This window comes from Lolium perenne, chromosome 4 (assembly GCF_019359855.2).
Source record: "Lolium perenne isolate Kyuss_39 chromosome 4, Kyuss_2.0, whole genome shotgun sequence".
In the NCBI taxonomy this organism is placed as follows: domain Eukaryota; kingdom Viridiplantae; phylum Streptophyta; class Magnoliopsida; order Poales; family Poaceae; genus Lolium; species Lolium perenne.
In genome coordinates, this window is record NC_067247.2 from 172,705,702 (window position 1) to 172,723,009 (window position 17,308).

The 17,308-nt window shown below is 46.5% G+C and overlaps 1 protein-coding gene and 1 long non-coding RNA gene across 2 annotated transcripts; one reads left to right on the top strand and one right to left on the bottom strand.

Annotated features, from left to right (window-relative positions):
* Nucleotides 1–4,949: 4,949 nt before the first annotated feature.
* Nucleotides 4,950–12,481, top strand: LOC127294665 (uncharacterized). The gene is made up of 2 exons (XR_007846876.2): nt 4,950–5,378; nt 11,968–12,481. It is a non-coding gene; the product is annotated as an uncharacterized lncRNA (long non-coding RNA).
* Nucleotides 9,207–12,092, bottom strand: LOC127294664 (laccase-22). The gene is made up of 6 exons (XM_051324529.2): nt 11,955–12,092; nt 11,437–11,588; nt 10,824–11,068; nt 10,609–10,740; nt 9,586–10,509; nt 9,207–9,495 (listed from the first exon to the last, which is right to left on the bottom strand). The coding sequence occupies exons 1-6, from the start codon at nt 12,051–12,053 to the stop codon at nt 9,365–9,367; spliced, it is 1,683 nt and encodes a 560-aa protein (XP_051180489.1). The 5' UTR covers nt 12,054–12,092; the 3' UTR covers nt 9,207–9,364.
* Nucleotides 12,482–17,308: the final 4,827 nt, after the last annotated feature.

Sequence of the window (17,308 nt, forward strand, 5' to 3'; positions counted from 1 at the left end):
CTATAAGCTATCCAATTTACACTTTTAATTTCTCAACGGAAGTAAGGAATAATAATGGGCATGTATTTGGAAGACACGTCTCCATGATTGCTTTGATAATCATACTTCCTGATCAAATTGCGTTTTAGTGTTGACAAACTGGACAACTTCACAAGACACATAATAGACCACTATGTCGTAAATAAATATTTTTTTCAATTAATGGATGCTAAAGGAGAGTAAATAATTTGCTCAAAAAAAGGAGAGTAAATAATCTTATATGAAGTAATAACAACATCAACATCCTGAGAACCTCTAGGTTAATCAAGTAGAATCATGTATGAATTATTGGAAGGTCTTATTATAAAAATAAATAGATTTACGGTACATACTAATATAGAGCAAGAGCTTTTACTCGAAGTAGAATCATGTATTCTCCTCTAATGCAGTAGGTAAAATCAATAATCAATCATTCCAATTATGTCATTTTCTAAGTCGAAGAACTGCAGCCTTGTGTTTTCACCTGTGGCCTGCAAGGCAAGACAATACAATAGCTATATAATTAATTAGGAAACCCCAAAAGATTCGACTACTAAGTGAAGTTATTCTTTCACATTCCGCACTACAACCCAGGCCAAAAAGACAGCTTTATGTATTTTAAAAGTTGCATACTGCAAAAAGGCATACGAGCTCAATACATGCTCACTTGGAATTTCATCAAGCACTTACCTAGCTCAAAATATGGAAGATAAAGGAACATAAGAGGAGAAGGCAGATTTGGAGATTACCAGCATTTGGAGTAGGGAACAGGGCCAGGGAAGATTGCAGACGATTTTGCTCCTGTAATCTCAATTACTCGAGTTCAAGAGGAAGGTTTATTATCCAATCATAACTCCAGGCTGTTGAGCAGGACCTTAGTGGACATTTTTTCGTGGCAATCTACGATGAGCACAAGCTAATGGGGGAGCGGAGAGGGAGATCATGAGCAGGCAGCAAATGGAAGCTGTTGACGGCAGGATCAAAGTAGCGGAGACATCTAGTTTGCAGAATGGAGGTTAGAAAGATTTTTTATAGGCTGAAGAATAGGGAGAAGAGAAGGCATAGCGAAAGTTAATGGCACGGAGTGGAAGAGACACAGACAACAGAGACTTGTACAATGCGTTGTACAATGCGTAGAGCTAAAAAGCAGAAATAAATTTGAGAATTGATGAGATCTACAAAGTGGCCTGTAAGGTTACGCACTATCAGTAAGGCTACCCATAGTGCTAGTATCATACTCCCTCCATCTCAAAGCTTAAGGCGTAAAAATAAATTTGATTTTTTATCAAAGCATAAGGTGCAGGGTGAACTCTTTCCTATTTCTGCCGAAGATGCCCCTCTCATCCGTTTCCCGTTTTCTAAAAACAAGGAGACGATTGATCCAACTATGGCATGCACACGTATTCTATGACATGCACACGGTATTCAAGCTGAATTAACTGCTTCTCCAATCAATCTCCTCTAAAACGTTGCCTCATTGTTTGTATACGGTGCATGCATGAGATGATAGTTAACGAAGAGTCTAAGGCTGCTCATAGTGGAGTGTAACTTAGTCTAGTAACATATATCATGTTACTAGTCTAAGTTATTATCTCCATAGTGGGTAGTAACTTAGATGTGGTTTCATGCAATATGTCATTAATTATGTTGTAGACTCATATTGCTTTGGGATGTGTGATGTTATGGTAACATAGATAGTTATTACCCCACTCTCTTTCTTCATTTATTGTCATGCCATGTCACCAAAATGCCTTGAGACGTGTGATGTTACCACCTATGTTACCCCCACTATGAGCAGTCTAATGCGGCTACTTTAGACTGCTCATAGTGGGAGTAACATAGCTAGTAACATCACACATCTCAAGGCATTTTGGTGACATGGCATGCCAATAAATGAAGAAAGAGAGTGAGGTGATAACTAGCTATGTTACCATAACATCACATACCCCAAGACAAAATGAGTCTACAACACAATAAATGACACAATGCATGACACCACATATAAGTTACTACCCACTATAAAGATAGTAACCTAGACTAGTAACATGACATATGTTACTAGTCTAATTTACTCCCCACTATGACCAGTCTTAGGGAAGAGAGAGAAATAAAAGGAGTGAGTTATTAGTGATTTATGAGGGGCAAATATGGAAGCTAATTTGCATGCCGACTCTCCTTAATCCTAACGCCAATTTATTTACGCCTTAAGCTCTGAGAAGGAGGGAGTAGCTAGTATCATGCACATTGGTCCACAAAAATATGATGTGGCAGCTAATTAAGGAGGAGGGAGGAGATTAGAGTATCACAGGTAGATACTATCATAGGGCAAACAACGAGAAAAATTAATGCTAAACAAATCTTGTACACAAATTTGCATTGAGATTCTGAAAAACAATAAATATAGCATGACTATGATACAACTTCATGATATTAGAGCATCTCCACTCGTCTCCCCGACGAGGCCCCCGAGCGACGTTTTTTCCATTCGGACGGCGAAATTCGGCCCAGTCGCGCCCCCGGTTCCTCGTTTTCGTCCGGATTTGGCCCATCATCCATCCGGCGAGCCCACGCCATCCCCGGTCCCCTGGGGCGCGCTCGGGGACTCCGGACGAGTGAAAAGCGGGGAAGAGCCCGATCTGTCGGCGACTCGACACACGAACCCCACCGCCACCTCGATCAAAATCTTCCCCACCCCTCGTATTTCTCTCGCCGCCGGCACCACCCCGCCGGCTTGTTGCCCAGATTCCGCCGTCCCTCCTTCTCCACCTGGCTATATTTCGTCGTCTTTCGACGAAGGCCTATCTGGCTGCTCCTCCGCCGGCCTGTTTTGCGACTTTGGTCTACTCCTCGTCGCTCGCGGCTCGGGTTGCCTCGACCAAAACTTTGTGAAATTGTGTGCTTCATTTGTTTCAGCACTTGTTAAACATTGTACTGATTTTCGCCCAATTTGTTTCAGCATTTTTCTGAATCTTGTTCGCCGAACTTGTTAAATTTTATGTCGAATTTGATTGAAATATGTCAAATGCCCCAAGTTGGGGGTGTCCTGCCGGGGGGACGGCTGGAACTTCGGCGCTCCCCAGGCCTAATTTTCCTCCAATCCGGACGAAACTTTCGCCGGATTTGGGCGTGGGGAGCACCAACGAGTGGAGATGCTCTTACCCACTATAGAGATAATATCATGTAGTAGTATCATGATACTACTACATGATACTTACCACTATGACCAGCCTAATGAGAAATTCTCAAACAAAATGAATGAAATATTTTAAAAGGAAAATTGATGAGGTGGAAGCTTGATGAGGTAGCAGGCTTGCATGTTGAGAGAAATCAATTTAGTGGGTTGCTCCTATTTAGATATTATAGACTAGCAGGATGCCCGCGCGTTGCTGCGAATCGACAACAAAATATTATTTACTAAATTAAATATGCCACATCTGCACCCTTTACTTTTCACCAATGCATTGCTACACCCGTATCTGTTCATCGGCTCTACCATACTCTCACCTTTCCTTTTCAGTGGCCACTCCCCCCTCATCTCTCTTAATCCCCTCGTGCTGCCTAGCTCGCGGACATGCAACGCACGCCATCCTGCCTCGTGGAATTGTTGGCCTTCACCCATGTTGTCGTCCCACTCGATTTCTGCAGGCGCCTTCCTCATGCGCTGCCCTCACCCCTCACATCTCAAGGTCGCCTCTAGACTCATCCCCCGCTAGAAGAAATTAGTTCATGTGCTACCCAACTCTGGAGCGAGAAAGTTGGCATGTAGCACCGCCTATAGTAACCTGGGTTACTGTAGCGACCGATAGATGACTGAAACATGGCGTAAAAAACAGTAGTGCACACATATGACCGAACCAAGGTGCATCTCGATTAAACTGATTTGACGATCCAATGACGTCGGCTGATTCAATAGTTAGTTTTAAATGTACTTTTAATTTCTTTTTATTAGCATCGTAGGAACATATTTTATATAAGAAAATCGCTTATTTCTCTCTATCGCCTGCTATTTAATACCAAAGAATTCTTTGCAGGATTGCATTGGCAGAGTCTCAGATTCTCCGTCTACAAATGGCAGATATCTGGATTGAGCAAACACAGTCTCAGATTCTCCGTCTACAAATGACAAATATCTGGATTGAGCAAAGTAGTTTGCTCCTTGGCGATATTAATTTTTGCGCTTTATTTCACCATCTTAGATTTTTTGTGCTTTGTTTCACCATAAAAGTAGACCTAGCGTGCTACAGGGTCACCATCATGTAATGATATGTGTTGAAAGATGCCACCGTACCTTTGGACAGATGTCGGACAGGTTTGCCACCAACGTGAAGCACTGTGTCTAGTACGTAGAAGTTGGCCTTGCTTCTCTGAAAACTCGGTGCCGTGGTTGTGGTCTGTTGCTTCTCTGAAAACTTGGTGCGTCGCTTGTATGTTTATATAGCAGAAGCTGAAGATTCAATGGTTGAACACGGCCGGCCGGCTGTGTTCGATCAGGAGACGGTCAGCGATGTATGTAGCTGTATTAGATCAGGAGACGGTAAGGTATGTAATACGTTGGCTGGGCCGTTTGATTTATTTATGACTTGGGCCGTTGGGTTGACATCTGGGCCGTTTGATTTTTATCGTTTGACGTGTCGTTGGGTTTCACCGTTCGTTCGCTGGACTCCGGTTTTGCTGGTTTTTTCAGTTGTGGGATCGAGCATATCGGACGAGTAGCGGTCTTTTTTGACGTACCAAAGGTTTATTCACGTACGGACACCACCGATCCGCGTTTAATAGGTAAGATTAGTTAAAAATAGAAAAATCTGAAAATTAATCAAAATAGAGGCTTGTTGTTTTGGGCCGTGCCTGTGCCATGTCGGGGCACAGCCCGCGGATAAACGGGGCTACCGTGCCGCACGAGGGTTTCATTCCGGCCTGGCACGATGGCAGGCCGTGTGCCTGGCTGCCGGCACGGCTTGTTTATTAGGTACCGGGCCCGTGTGGGGCCAAACATCCGTGCTTGCACTTGCAGGCACGCCCGGGGAGTAGGGCTAGCTATATTCCCAAGTCCTAACCATGGCGCCGGCGCGTTGCAGCGGTGGTGGGCTCCCTCGGTGAACCCGGCAAGCAACGACGCCGCCCGTCCTCCTCCTCCGCCTCATCGTGGTACGCGTCGTGGCGCTCGTGCTCGAGGGGGCCTTGAGCCCCGCGCCGCCATGCTCAATCCGGTCTCCGACGATTGGCTCATCCGCGACCTCAGACGGGTGGTCCTCGACGACGACGCGCTCGCGCTCTTCCTCCTCCGCTTTGACAAGCCAACCGCTCCTTGTCTGGCTTCGCCACAAGTGGCTCCACCTCCTTGCATTCTCCTGCAGGAGTAGGTCTGCTTCTTCTTTACTCAGTCTTCCTATGGTAGAGATCATCTCTCTGGCTTCCTCTCTTTTTCCCCCCGAAATAAATAAACTAAATAGCATTCTAGCAACTCGTCTTAGATTTGATTGATTTGAGCAGGAGAGATTCTACTTTGGAGTTTGGACAATCCTTGGTATTAACTTAGATAATTACGCTACTTAATTGTTTAGGACGCTCTTCTTCCTTCCTGGAAGAGAGCAGCATTGATCATGTACCAGCACAAGACATGGACATAACAGATTTTGGTAGGCATCTGGAACTGCTGGTCAGGAACTGCCGTTCATTGGTTTCCTTCAAGAACAGTGACTGTGATGTTCCATAGCTATCTGCAAATGTTCTGAATATCATGCCACCAATTCATGAAGGATCACTTCCATGTTACGGCTAGTATGATGCCCCTGTTTCTTTTGTAGAAAAATGCACACATAATACTAAAGAATCCCAGTCAAACGGTCACATGTTTTTGTTGTAGCCAGCCTCTTATTTAACCCAAGTTAGAGCATCTCCATTCACGTCCCCCAAACCGTTCCCCAAACGGCGCCGGATCGAGCGTTTGGGGGACGTGTTTCGTTCGTGCCGCGTTTGGGGGACGTCGCTCCCCATCCGCGTCCCCCAAACGTCACCCCCAAACATTAAAATACTCTTTTTTTGTTTTAATAGATAGAAGAAAACTCTTTACTAATATTCAAATTGGTGCAACATAAACAAATTACATATAAAAACTTTGAAAAAACATAATCAAATTACATATAATTTTTTTAAACTACTTCTTCTTCTTCTTTGATGGCCCCGCCTCATCATCCTCATCACGGTGGCGCTTCCTGCTCGTCACCTCTTCCGAAGAGGCGGTGTCGGTCGACGCGTCGGAGGAACTTGTGTACTCCTCGTCGTCGACGATGCTCGTCGGCTGCGCCTTGGCCTTGGCCTTCGCTTTCGCGTCCGCCTCCGCCTTCGCCCGGGCCGCCACCGCCTCCTCAGACCCTTCCTCCTCCGCCTCCTCCTCCACGGCCTGCCATTCCTCCGCGTTTTCCAGTGGCGGCGGGGAATCATCGCCGCTGTTGGGCGTCCGGACTCTGTCCCACCAATGGCGCCATCCTGGAGACTTGCCCTCGCTGTCGGTGTCTGATGGAAGCCCAGAGAGGTCGCTCATCATGAGAAGCTTGGATGAATGGCGGCCTTGAAGATCCGAAAGCCTACGTACGGGTCTTATTGAGCGCGGATGAACGGTGACGTAGAAGTCGAAGAGAGCGGCGGTTGCTCTTCTGAGGAGTTCGCGCTCCATTCCGGCGGTTGGCGCGTCAGTCGACGCGGTTGCCAATGCGACGGTTCCCATTTCCGGCAACTGCACCGTCGCTACGTAGGCGGCGTCCGAGCCGCTGACGCGTCGGGCCCGCGCCTCCTCGCCTCTCATTTCGTTGTGTCCGGCGTACCCGGAGCGTCCCCTGTGTAGCGGGGACGGGCTCGGGGCGCCGGACACCGTATTGGGCCGCGCCGGACAAAAAGGACCTTTGGGGCGCGTGGCTGGGAACGATTTTTTGTCCGGCGCGCCCCAAATCCCTTTGGGGGACGGTTTGGGGGACGCGACTGGAGATGCTCTTAGGAATGTGTATTTAGAGCACCTCCAGCCGTTGGCGCTCCCACGACCAAATCCGGCGCTAAATATCGCCGGATTGGACGAAAGTTTGGCGTGGGGAGTGCCGAACTTCCAGCCGCCCCCCAACTATACGCCCGAAGATTGGCGTTTTTGGCTTTATTTTCACAAATAAACTCATAGTTCGGCGAATTTGAAAAATTTTGGCCAATATTTGGCTTATTTTTACAAATAAACGTTACAGTTTAACAAAGCAAGCAAATAATTTAACAAGTTTTGAAACAAATCAAATGGAAACTAGTTGCTGTTGCCTCGAAGCCTCCATATGTGCTCCACCAGATCATCCTGCAGCTGTTGATGCAATGTGGAGTCTCGAATCTCTTGACGCATAGAGATGAACAAAGCCCACGATGCCGGCACCTGGTGATTAGGCTGTGCAAGAGGACCCTCTCTGTCATATGGTGTAGCTTGCTCGCTCAGAGGAACGGGATATTTTCGCTCATTCTCAATAATCATGTTGTGTAAGCACACACAACAGTTCATCACCTCCCACATCTGATATTTGGACCAAGTCATAGCGGGGAACCGGACTACAGCAAATCTCTGCTGGAGGACACCAAATGCACGCTCGACGTCCTTTCGGCAACCTTCTTGTTCCTTGACAAACTCCGCTTCTTTCGGGAGGACGGGGCTTGAGATAGTCTTCACAAATGTTGCCCACTTTGGATAGATACCGTCTGCAAGATAGTATCCCTTGTTGTAGTGTCGGTCATTGATCACAAAGTCAACAGGAGGAGCATGACCCTCAACAAGCTTGGAGAAGATCGGCGAGCACTGCAAGACGTTGATGTCGTTGTTGGATCCCGGCATACCAAAGAAGGAGTGCCAAATCCAGAGATCATGGGTAGCCACTACCTCAAGTATCACATGCAGCCTATTTTGTGACCCCTGTACATTCCCTGCTAGGCAAACAGACAGTTCTTCCATTTTCAATGCATGCAGTCAATACTTCCAAGCATCCCCGGAAATCCTCGAGCTTCATTGAAAGCGAGGATCCGGGCAGTGTCTTCGACAGTGGGTGATCTGAAGTAGATGTCCCCGAACACTGCTATCACCGCCATCTGAAGATAGTCACTATGAGCTCCATATGCCAGCATCCGCATAGCCACCGTGCACTTTTGGAGGGTGGAAAACCCTGCCATGCCGGTGTAATCCAACTTGCATCTGAAGTAGGAGTCGTAGTCTCGAAGGGCATACACAATTTTCAGGAAGAGCTTCCAGCTCATCCTGAAACGACGCCTAAAAACAGCCTCACCGTGCAATGGATTGCCGGCGAAGTAGTCGGCGTAGAGCATGCAGTAGCCCTCCATTCGCTGCCTCGGCTTGCACTTCCGGCGACCTGGTGCCGACCCACCACGTCGACCAATGGCTTTCTCCGCGTACAGGCCGGACAAGCAAGCTAGGATCAACATGTGCTCCTCGTCTTGGGTGGCGGCTGCCATCTCTTCTTCAAAAAGCTCGGCGAACATCTTCTCCTCCTCCTCGTCCGAGTCCATGTCCGCCCAGGCAAATGGACAAACACCTGCCGGGCGTGGTCGACGCGAGGCGCGACGCGAGGAGTTGCTCGACTGCGGAATATACGCAGACAAGAGGAGGGACGGCGGAATATAGGCTGGTGGGAGGAGGGACGGCAAAGTGTAGGCAACCAGCCGGTGGATTGGCGAGGGGTGGTGCCGGTGGAGCTACGAGAGGGGAGGGGGATTTGCGACGAGAAAGTGGTGGGGTTCGCGTGTTCTCTCGCCGACAGAGCGTGCCCATCTCCGCTTTTCTCTCGTTCGAACTCCCCGAGCGCACCCCGGGAGGCCGGGGATGGCCTGGGCTCTCCGGATGGATTAAGGGCCTTTTCCGGTGGAAAACGAGGAACCGGGGGCGCGGTTGGGCCGAATAACGCCGTCCGGATGAAAAAAAGGGGTGCCGGGGGGCTCGTCAGGGAGACGGCTGGAGGTGCTCTTAGTGTCAGCCTTTCAGAAAAAGTCAGATATGTGTTAGCTGCCTTCTAGAACACCGGTGTTTTTCTTTATTGGAATGAAAAGAGGAAGAAAGAGCTTTGTTCTATGCTCAAAAATCATGTGACATGCCAACATATACAATTCCATTTATCCTAAAAAAGGGAAAAATTATTTGGACAGCAAAATATAATTCCTGTATACAATATCTTGTCAATCATGCCCAAAAAAAGCAGAGGAGAATGTTTGGCCAAAGGAGCCAAGCAAAAGCACACCGAGTAAATCGCCACTGTTTGATGTTCCGGAATTTGTTTTCATAATTGGACTAAAGCCGATTTGTCAATTACTCTTCTTGTAATCAGCACTGGGGAAGATCTTTGGGTGGTGGAATTAGAGTCTCACTGGGCCCTTTCCCATTGTCCACCACAAATACCATCTTGAGTCCCCACGACGTGTGTACCTCGAAATGGCAATGCATAAACCAAACACCTGGAATATAACAACAAATCAAGCAGCTCGTGTTAGGAACAAAAAATAAGGGTGTTACTACCTTAAGAAGTGTAGCATTAACATATATACCTGGGTTATCAGCCCTAAATCTGATTGCTGCCCAGCCTCCGGTAGGAACTCCAATGGTGTTTCTCTCAACGGGATCGATGAGGTTAAATGTTAAAGGGGAGGTCTTGGGGTTGTAATTCCCAACACCCCTCCCAACCACAAAAAAGTTAAAGCCATGCAGATGGATTGGGTGGCTTTCTGTTGATAGGATCCCCGTATCCTGGAGTAGGACCTGCACTGAAGCATTGTATGGCAGCCTATAAACCCTGGTTCCATTCATGGTTTGAAGGTTTTTTGGGCCGCTTCCTGTGTAGTTGAACTTGTGTGGTGGTGTCGCTGGGAAGTCTTCTGTGAACACCCCTGGAATGTTGTAATAATTTGCTTGGAGAATTGGGGTGGATGGCATAACGAATGTCAGATTGTTGATTGCGCCTACCACTCTTGTCCCATTAATGCAGTTCCGGCATGGATTGACACCCACACCAATGGTTAAGAAAAGTGAGTGCTCTACTGTCTGTGGCACATTTGCGGGGTACTCCTTGGAGTTGAGGCTTCGGAGTGACTCAACGAATTTCGACGCAATAGGGGTGGCATTTTGCGGTGGTGGCTTGACGAAAGTTAGGCGTGCTGTAGCAGAGATGGTGTTGGCATAGTTCAAGATAGCTGTGCCTGTTTTGTTGTCAACCTGTAAGGGAGCATCCATGAAGGGAGAGACTGAGAGAAGGTAACGGCCAGCACTTTGGTCAGCAGTCACAAGGACATTGGTGGTCTGGCCTGGAGTGATGAGCAGGATATCGGTTTTATATGGCTTGGTATAGACTGCATCAACCTCAACCACAGTTAGTTTGTGTCCGGCAAGCTTGAAGAATAGGTCGTCATTAAGCGCCGCATTGATGATCCGCAGCATATATGTCTTGCCATTTTCGACATTGATCTTGAACCCGTCTGCCCAGAACATGCATCGCGAAAGCATTTTTTACTATCTTGTAGAAAATTTGCACAGTATATTGAAACAACAGTATGTTGCAGCACCTTCATTCATACCTTGTGAGGAGGCACAATCAGACATCGGACCAGGGTGGCCGTTGATGGTGTGCGAATCAGAAATATTGGGTCCTACACCTAGTTGCATGGCCTGGTTAATTACAGTTTCTGTGTCTGCTTTCCACCATTCCCCTGTAGCACATCATCAAGTAATGTAAGTGCTAAATGGGTTATTCTCAATTAATAACCATTATGAAGATCAATTCTGTATATACCTAGGACAACAACTGCCTCCTTGTGAGGAGCAGGAAAGGGGTAGGGCACTCCAAGCTTGGGGAGGATGACAATAGCACCATGGACAGTAGCCCTCAGCCAGTTGATATGGGCATGCCAGAAAAGTGTACCACGTTGGCCGGTAACGGTGAAATTGTACAGAAAGCTGCTCCCTGGCTGGATTGGGCACTGTGTAATGTAGGCCGGTCCATCATACCACCCGGTCCTGATCTGCCTTACCCCATGCCTGATTATGACTTGGTTAGAAAGCTATCTATGTAGTATGTTGCAGAAATATGATCTATATTTCGTTTATACTTCCTTATCAAATGAAAGGTTGTCTTGTTCGGAAAAGGAAATCAAGCATGATTTCTTAGATCTAATGCAAGAGTAAAGCTACGTTCTTCTATTGTTTCACTGACGTAACTTGTTTCACAAAGAACGGAGTATACAAAAATTATTATAAGTCCTCATAAGTCGACAACATGCCAGAAAGTTTGAGGTTGTCTTATGTGTGATCGCTTGCAATCGCCAGTTGTAGTTTTCTGCTATATATTGCAGTTCAAGCATGGAGGAGTAATGAAACACTTCTTTTGCGGGGTATGAAGCACTTACCAGTGGATGGTAATGTTGTGAGGTACATGATTGACGACCTTGACAAGAACATTATCGCCTTCTCTTGTATAGAGGGCCGGCCCCGGGAACTTGCCATTCACGGTGAGGATGGGCTTGGTTGAGCAAAGTCGTGTCATGTTCCTCATAACCACCTGCACAAGTCAAATCATAGTAAACTATTATGGTAGCTTGAGTTCTGTAGCCACCTCAGGGTACAAGGGTGGCCATTTTGTCATTTTTGTTGCCATGGCTAATTGTTGCAACATGGGAGCCATGAAGTGAGCCCCAGCATACCATGCATGGTTGTCATAGTTATATTTCATCTAAAAGAAAAATGCCATTGCTAAATGGCGGCAAAGAATGCACTGCATACTCTGTATCTACATGCCGATATGCTATTTAACCCTGGCTACATGCATAAAAGAGTGAAGTGTGCACAGTCATTAACTATGCATTGCTCCTCCCGTATGTATATTTGTCATTTTTATGAATGCATATGCTCGTATTAAGATTCTCACATTGAACTTGTAGTGTCGGGTGATTGCGTGGGCGCTGATAGCCTGAAGCAGGAAGCAGCTGACCATGAGGAGCTCACTAAGACGACGAGGTGTGGCCATGCTGCCTTATCAGACCTAGCTAGCTTACTGATCGCAGACAAGGACGACGGTGCTTTTGAGCTGAGATAGTATGCCTGGTTGCATGGAATGATAGAACAAGCATGGTTTTAATGGCCCAGGAAAGGGCTCAATTTTGGGCGGCTATTGGGTTTGTAGCTGCCATGTCGTTTTTAATTCTAGGTGAGAAATCCTTGCTTGACAAGGCTAGCTAGCCGCAGATTGCAGGTAATTTCTTCTTTATTTTTACCTCAAAGTATGCAAAGGTAGCACCCACTTGCACTTGGCTAACTATGTTGCATAGAAATTGGGTAATATCCATGCCGGTGATGTAGATGTCGCCAGCTGCAATGTATCTACCTTTCCTAGATTTGGAGTTTGGTTCCCTGTACCTGTCCTCTGCTCACTAACAAGAGCACTTGCCCTGTTGACTAGCCTGCTAGCTAGTAGGAGTGTCACTTAATAGGCATCAATCTTTAAGTAACTTGCAGTTCACATCCATGTACTACGTATATGTGCATGTACATGCAACCCACAACCACATCCGAACCTTATTATAGCCTAGCATAGAGCAGCCAAAACAAACACAGATCCTCAGTTAACTTTACGGCAATCGGAATTACATTAATAAGAGGAATGTGACAAGTGAGCTAACTGAAAAGGTTAGTGTTGTGTAGGATCTCATGCCACTGTATCTGCATCAGCATCAGGTCATCAGATCACTAGCTAGATCTAATTAGGTTTGATGTGTCATTTAGATTGATAATGTAGCCAGTGTACTAGTTGCAACCAGTTAGTGTTTGTGCACACAAAAAATGAGTAATGGATTGATTGATACATGTGTATACGAGTTCTCAGCTGTCGGTGTACAAGAGAGTGATGGGGAATTTAGCTAGGGGATGCAGATGGCAGTCTCCTTTGGTGACATGGAGGTGATGGATCATGGATATCTAGTAAGTGGTGCGTGTGTGTTTTTCTTTTCATTTCTTTTTGCCTGATTTTTAACTTTATATTTTTGCTTGAGCTTAACTGAACCATGGATATTGGACCGCAGATCGTTATGTTGTTGAGAAGTGCCTGTCTGTGTAGGTAGCTAGGGAATTTGTTTTTGCCTTCATGGGTGGCATTTGTCTGAGTGGCATCTGTTTTTCTTTGATTGATTCAAAGCCAAGCTAGGCCATCTCCAACTCCACCAGGCACTGGCTAAGGTAGTCGGCAGGCAACGTGTCGACCTTATGCAACAGAATGAAAATGGATTTTTTTTTCTTTGAAAAGGTAAAACTTTGAATTGTTTTTTCGGAAGATCGGTAAAGTATGGCGTGACACTCAGATTCCTGTGATAAAACTGAACCCTAATTCTTCCAATCTGACAACCGAACAAACCAACAATATTATTCTTCCTCTTTCTCGACCACCGAGGAGATCAGGAGAGGATATGACACTACACTTTTGATGTAACCAACACAACACTTCCCTTGTCTTCACTGTTACCGAACAACCTCGAATACCGATCGATCCCCATCTCCCCCTGCCTGTGTCTGCAGAGATTTTGTCATGTTCCAACTGGTTATCGATGAAGCTTAATATAACTCAATGTAAGTTTCATTTAGCCTTGTCAACTAGTAAATCAGTGGCAGATCCAAGGTTTTCATTAAGTCTGGACGCACCGTAAACCCAGCCAAATTTTAATCAATTTTTTTAATCAAATTTTCATTAAAATAGGTTACGCCTATTTTAATAAAAAATTGATAATTTTTTTTGATAAAATAGGTTGCGCCCAACATAGCCGGTCCCAAGACCGGGTAAAAGAGGAGGGTTGTGATAGGCTTGGCGAGCAACGTAAAAAACCCAACCACTCTTATGGAGATGAAACCCAAAAGATTTTCGTTGGGGTGTAACCCTCTTAGCGATGCGTCATATCGGAACCCGGGTGTGGTGTCAAATGGGCAAGGGCCGGGGTGTCACCCCCTAGGTGGCGTGCCGTATCTTGATCTAGATACGGTGGCAAGTGAGCAAGGATCAGATCGTCGCATCCTTAGTGGCGCGCTACATCGGTGCCCGGGTGTAGTGGAAAATGAGCAAGGGTCTTCGCATTTGACTCGAGGAGTGCGAAGGATAAGGAAGCTAGCCGAGCCTAGGAGGTTTCGATTAGGTAGCTGGAACGTAGGGTCCCTGACAGGTAAGCTTCGGGAGCTAGTTGATATAGCGGTGAGGAGAGGTGTTGATATCCTTTGCGTCCGGGAGACCAAGTGGAGGGGACAAAAGGCGAAGGAAGTAGAGGATACCGGTTTCAAGCTGTGGTATACGGGAACGGCTCCAAACAGAAATGGAGTAGGCATCTTGATCACCAAGAGCCTCAAATCTGGAGTTGTAGACGTCAAGAGATGTGGGGACCGGATTATCCTAGTCAAGCTGGTAGTTGGGGACTTAGTTCTCAATGTTATTAGCGCTTATGCCCCGTAAATAGGCCACAATGAGAACACCAAGAGGGAGTTCCGGGAAGGCCTAGAGGATTTGGTTAGGGGTGTACCCAGTGGCGAAAAGCTCTTCATAGGAGGAGACCTTAATGTACACGTGGGTACATCTAACATAGGATTTGAAGGGGGTGCATGGAGGCTTGGCTATGGCATCAGGAATCAAGAAGGGGAAGATGTCCTAAGCTTTGCATTAGTGTACGACATGATCGTAGCTAACACCCTCTTTAAAAAGAGAGAATCACATCTAGTGACTTTTAGTAATGGCCACCACTTGACTTCATCCTCTCAAGGAGAGAAGGCATGAGTGCGTGCCTAGATTGTAAGGTGATACCTGGAGAGAGTGTTGTCCATCAGCATAACCTTGTGGTGGCTGACTTCCGCTTTCAAATTCGTGTCCAACGGGATAAGCGTGCAAAAGTTGCTAGAACGAAGTGGTGGAAGCTCAAGGGGGAGGCAACTCAGACATTCAAGGAGAGGGTCATTAAGAAGAGCCCTTGGGAGGAAGGAGGTGATGCGGACAATATGTGGATGAAGATGGTGACCTGTATTCGTAAGGTGGCCTCAGAGGAGTTTGGAGTGTCCAGGGGAAGTAGAAGCGAAGTTAGGGATACCGGCTATTAAGGAGAAGAAGGATTGTTTTAGACGCATGTACCTGCATAGGAGTGTAGACAGCATGGAGAAGTACAAGATGGCAAAGAAGGCCGCAAAGCGAGCTATGAGTGAAGCAAGGTCAGGCGTATGAGGACCTCTACCAGCGGTTAGGCACGAAGGAAGGCGAAAAGGACATCTATAGGATGGCCAAGATCCGAAAAAAGGAATATGAGGGATGTTGACCAAGTCAAATGCATCAAGGACAGAGCAGGAGATTAAGCATATATGGCGGGAGTACTTCGACTGGCTCTTAAATGGGGAGACTGAGAGCTCTACCATTGAGCTGGACAACTCCTTTGATGAGACCAGTAGGCGTTTTGTGCGGCGAATCCAGGAGTCCGAGGTCAAGGAGGCGTTGAGAAGGATGAAGGGAGGCAAGGCAATGCCCTGATTGTATCCCCATTGAGGTGTGGAGAGGCCTCGGAGACATAGCGATAGTACGGCTAACTAAGCTCTTCAACTCCATTTTTCGAGCAAACAAGATGCCAGAAGAATGGAGACGCGATATATTAGTACCAATCTTCAAGAAAAAAGGGGATGTTTAGAGTTGTACTAAGCTTATGAGCCATACAATGAAGCTATGGGAGAGAGTCATTGAGCACCGCTTAAGACGAATGACAAGTGTGACCAAAAATCAGTTTGGTTTCATGTCTGGGAGGTCGACCATGGAAGCCATCTTCTTGGTACGACAACTCATGGAGAGATACAAGGAGCAAAAGAAGGACCTTCATATGGTGTTCATTTGACTTAGAGAAGTCATACGATAAGATACCACGACATGTCATGTGGTGGGCCTAGGAGAAACACAAAGTCCCAGCAAAGTACATTACCCTCATCAAGGACATGTACGATAATGATGTGACAAGTGTTGGAACAAGAGATGGCGATGCCGATGACTTCCCGATTAAAATAGGACTACATTAGGGGTCAGCTTTGAGCCCTTATCTATTTGATTTGGTGATGGATGAGGTCACAAGGGTAGACAAGGAGATATCCCATGGTGTATGCTCTTCGCGGATGATGTGGTCCTAATCGATGATAGTCTAACGGGGGTCAATAGGAAGTTAGAACTATGGAGACAAACCTTGGAATCGAAAGGTAACTAAATCCGAGTACATGATGTGCGGTTTTAGTACTACTAGGCACGAGGAGAAGGAGGTTAGCCTGGATGGGCAGGTGGTGCCTCAGAAGGACACATTTCTATACCTGGAGTCAATCCTGCACAAGGATGACAAGGATGGGGATATTGATGAAGATGTGAACCACCGGATCAAAGCCGGATGGATGAAGTGGTGCCAAGCTTCTGGCATTCTTTGTGATAAGAGAGTGCCACAAAGGCTAAAAGGCAAGTTCTATAGGACGGCGGTTCGACCTGCAATGTTGTATGGCGCTGAGTGTTGGGCGACTAAAAGACGGCATATTCAACAGTTAGGTGTGGCGGAGATGCGCATGTTGAGATGGATGTGTGGCCACACGAGAAAGGACCGAGTCCGGAATGATGATATACGAGATAGCGTTGGGATAGCAACGATTGCAGAGAAGCTTGTCCAACATCGTCTAAGATGTGAAAGTGCATAGAGCCCCCATGTGTGGTTTTGGTAATTAATGACAATCCCTATGGACTAATGGTTGCATTGAGTTATATGTGTAGGAGTTGTCCATAGGCAATGCTTGAACGATTAGTTGGCGTCAAGGTTGCAATACGAAGAAATGAGGTGCAAGTTCAAGATGAGTTAACTCGAAGAGTTCACATGCTTGAAGCTTTCCATTCATATGTGCTCATGGATATGTGAAGATGCATTGAAGAAGAAGCTCTCCTATAGTGGATTATCGGAGAGAAATACGCAAGACATCAAGCAAGTACAATCAAGAACAACGTTCCATCCTTGTTGCGGTCAAGATCATCACCATCAAGCTCAAGTGGAATGTGCAAGGTTAAGGTTTGCTCTTGATAGGGTTTGTTTCTTACCGGTCTCGTGGTTTAGTTGGGAGACCGGTTTATAGGATAATGGTCGTACTATCAAGGGGCTCTCAAGTGAGTACCTCGGTCATATCGCTCGGAGTACGGTCAAACATTTGCATCCTTGCATCATCTTTCTTGGTTGTTATTTGGATCTTATCCATGTGGTA

Bases quoted from the DNA above. Each gene is read 5' to 3' on its own strand.
- LOC127294664 (XM_051324529.2), bottom strand. From the start codon at position 12,053: ATGGCCACACCTCGTCGTCTTAGTGAGCTCCTCATGGTCAGCTGCTTC. The intron at 11,589-11,954 runs GTGAGAATCTTA...TGACTTGTGCAG, and splicing joins CCCGACACTACAAGTTCAAT to GTGGTTATGAGGAACATGAC. The intron at 10,741-10,823 runs GTATATACAGAA...GATGTGCTACAG, and splicing joins GGAGGCAGTTGTTGTCCTAG to GGGAATGGTGGAAAGCAGAC.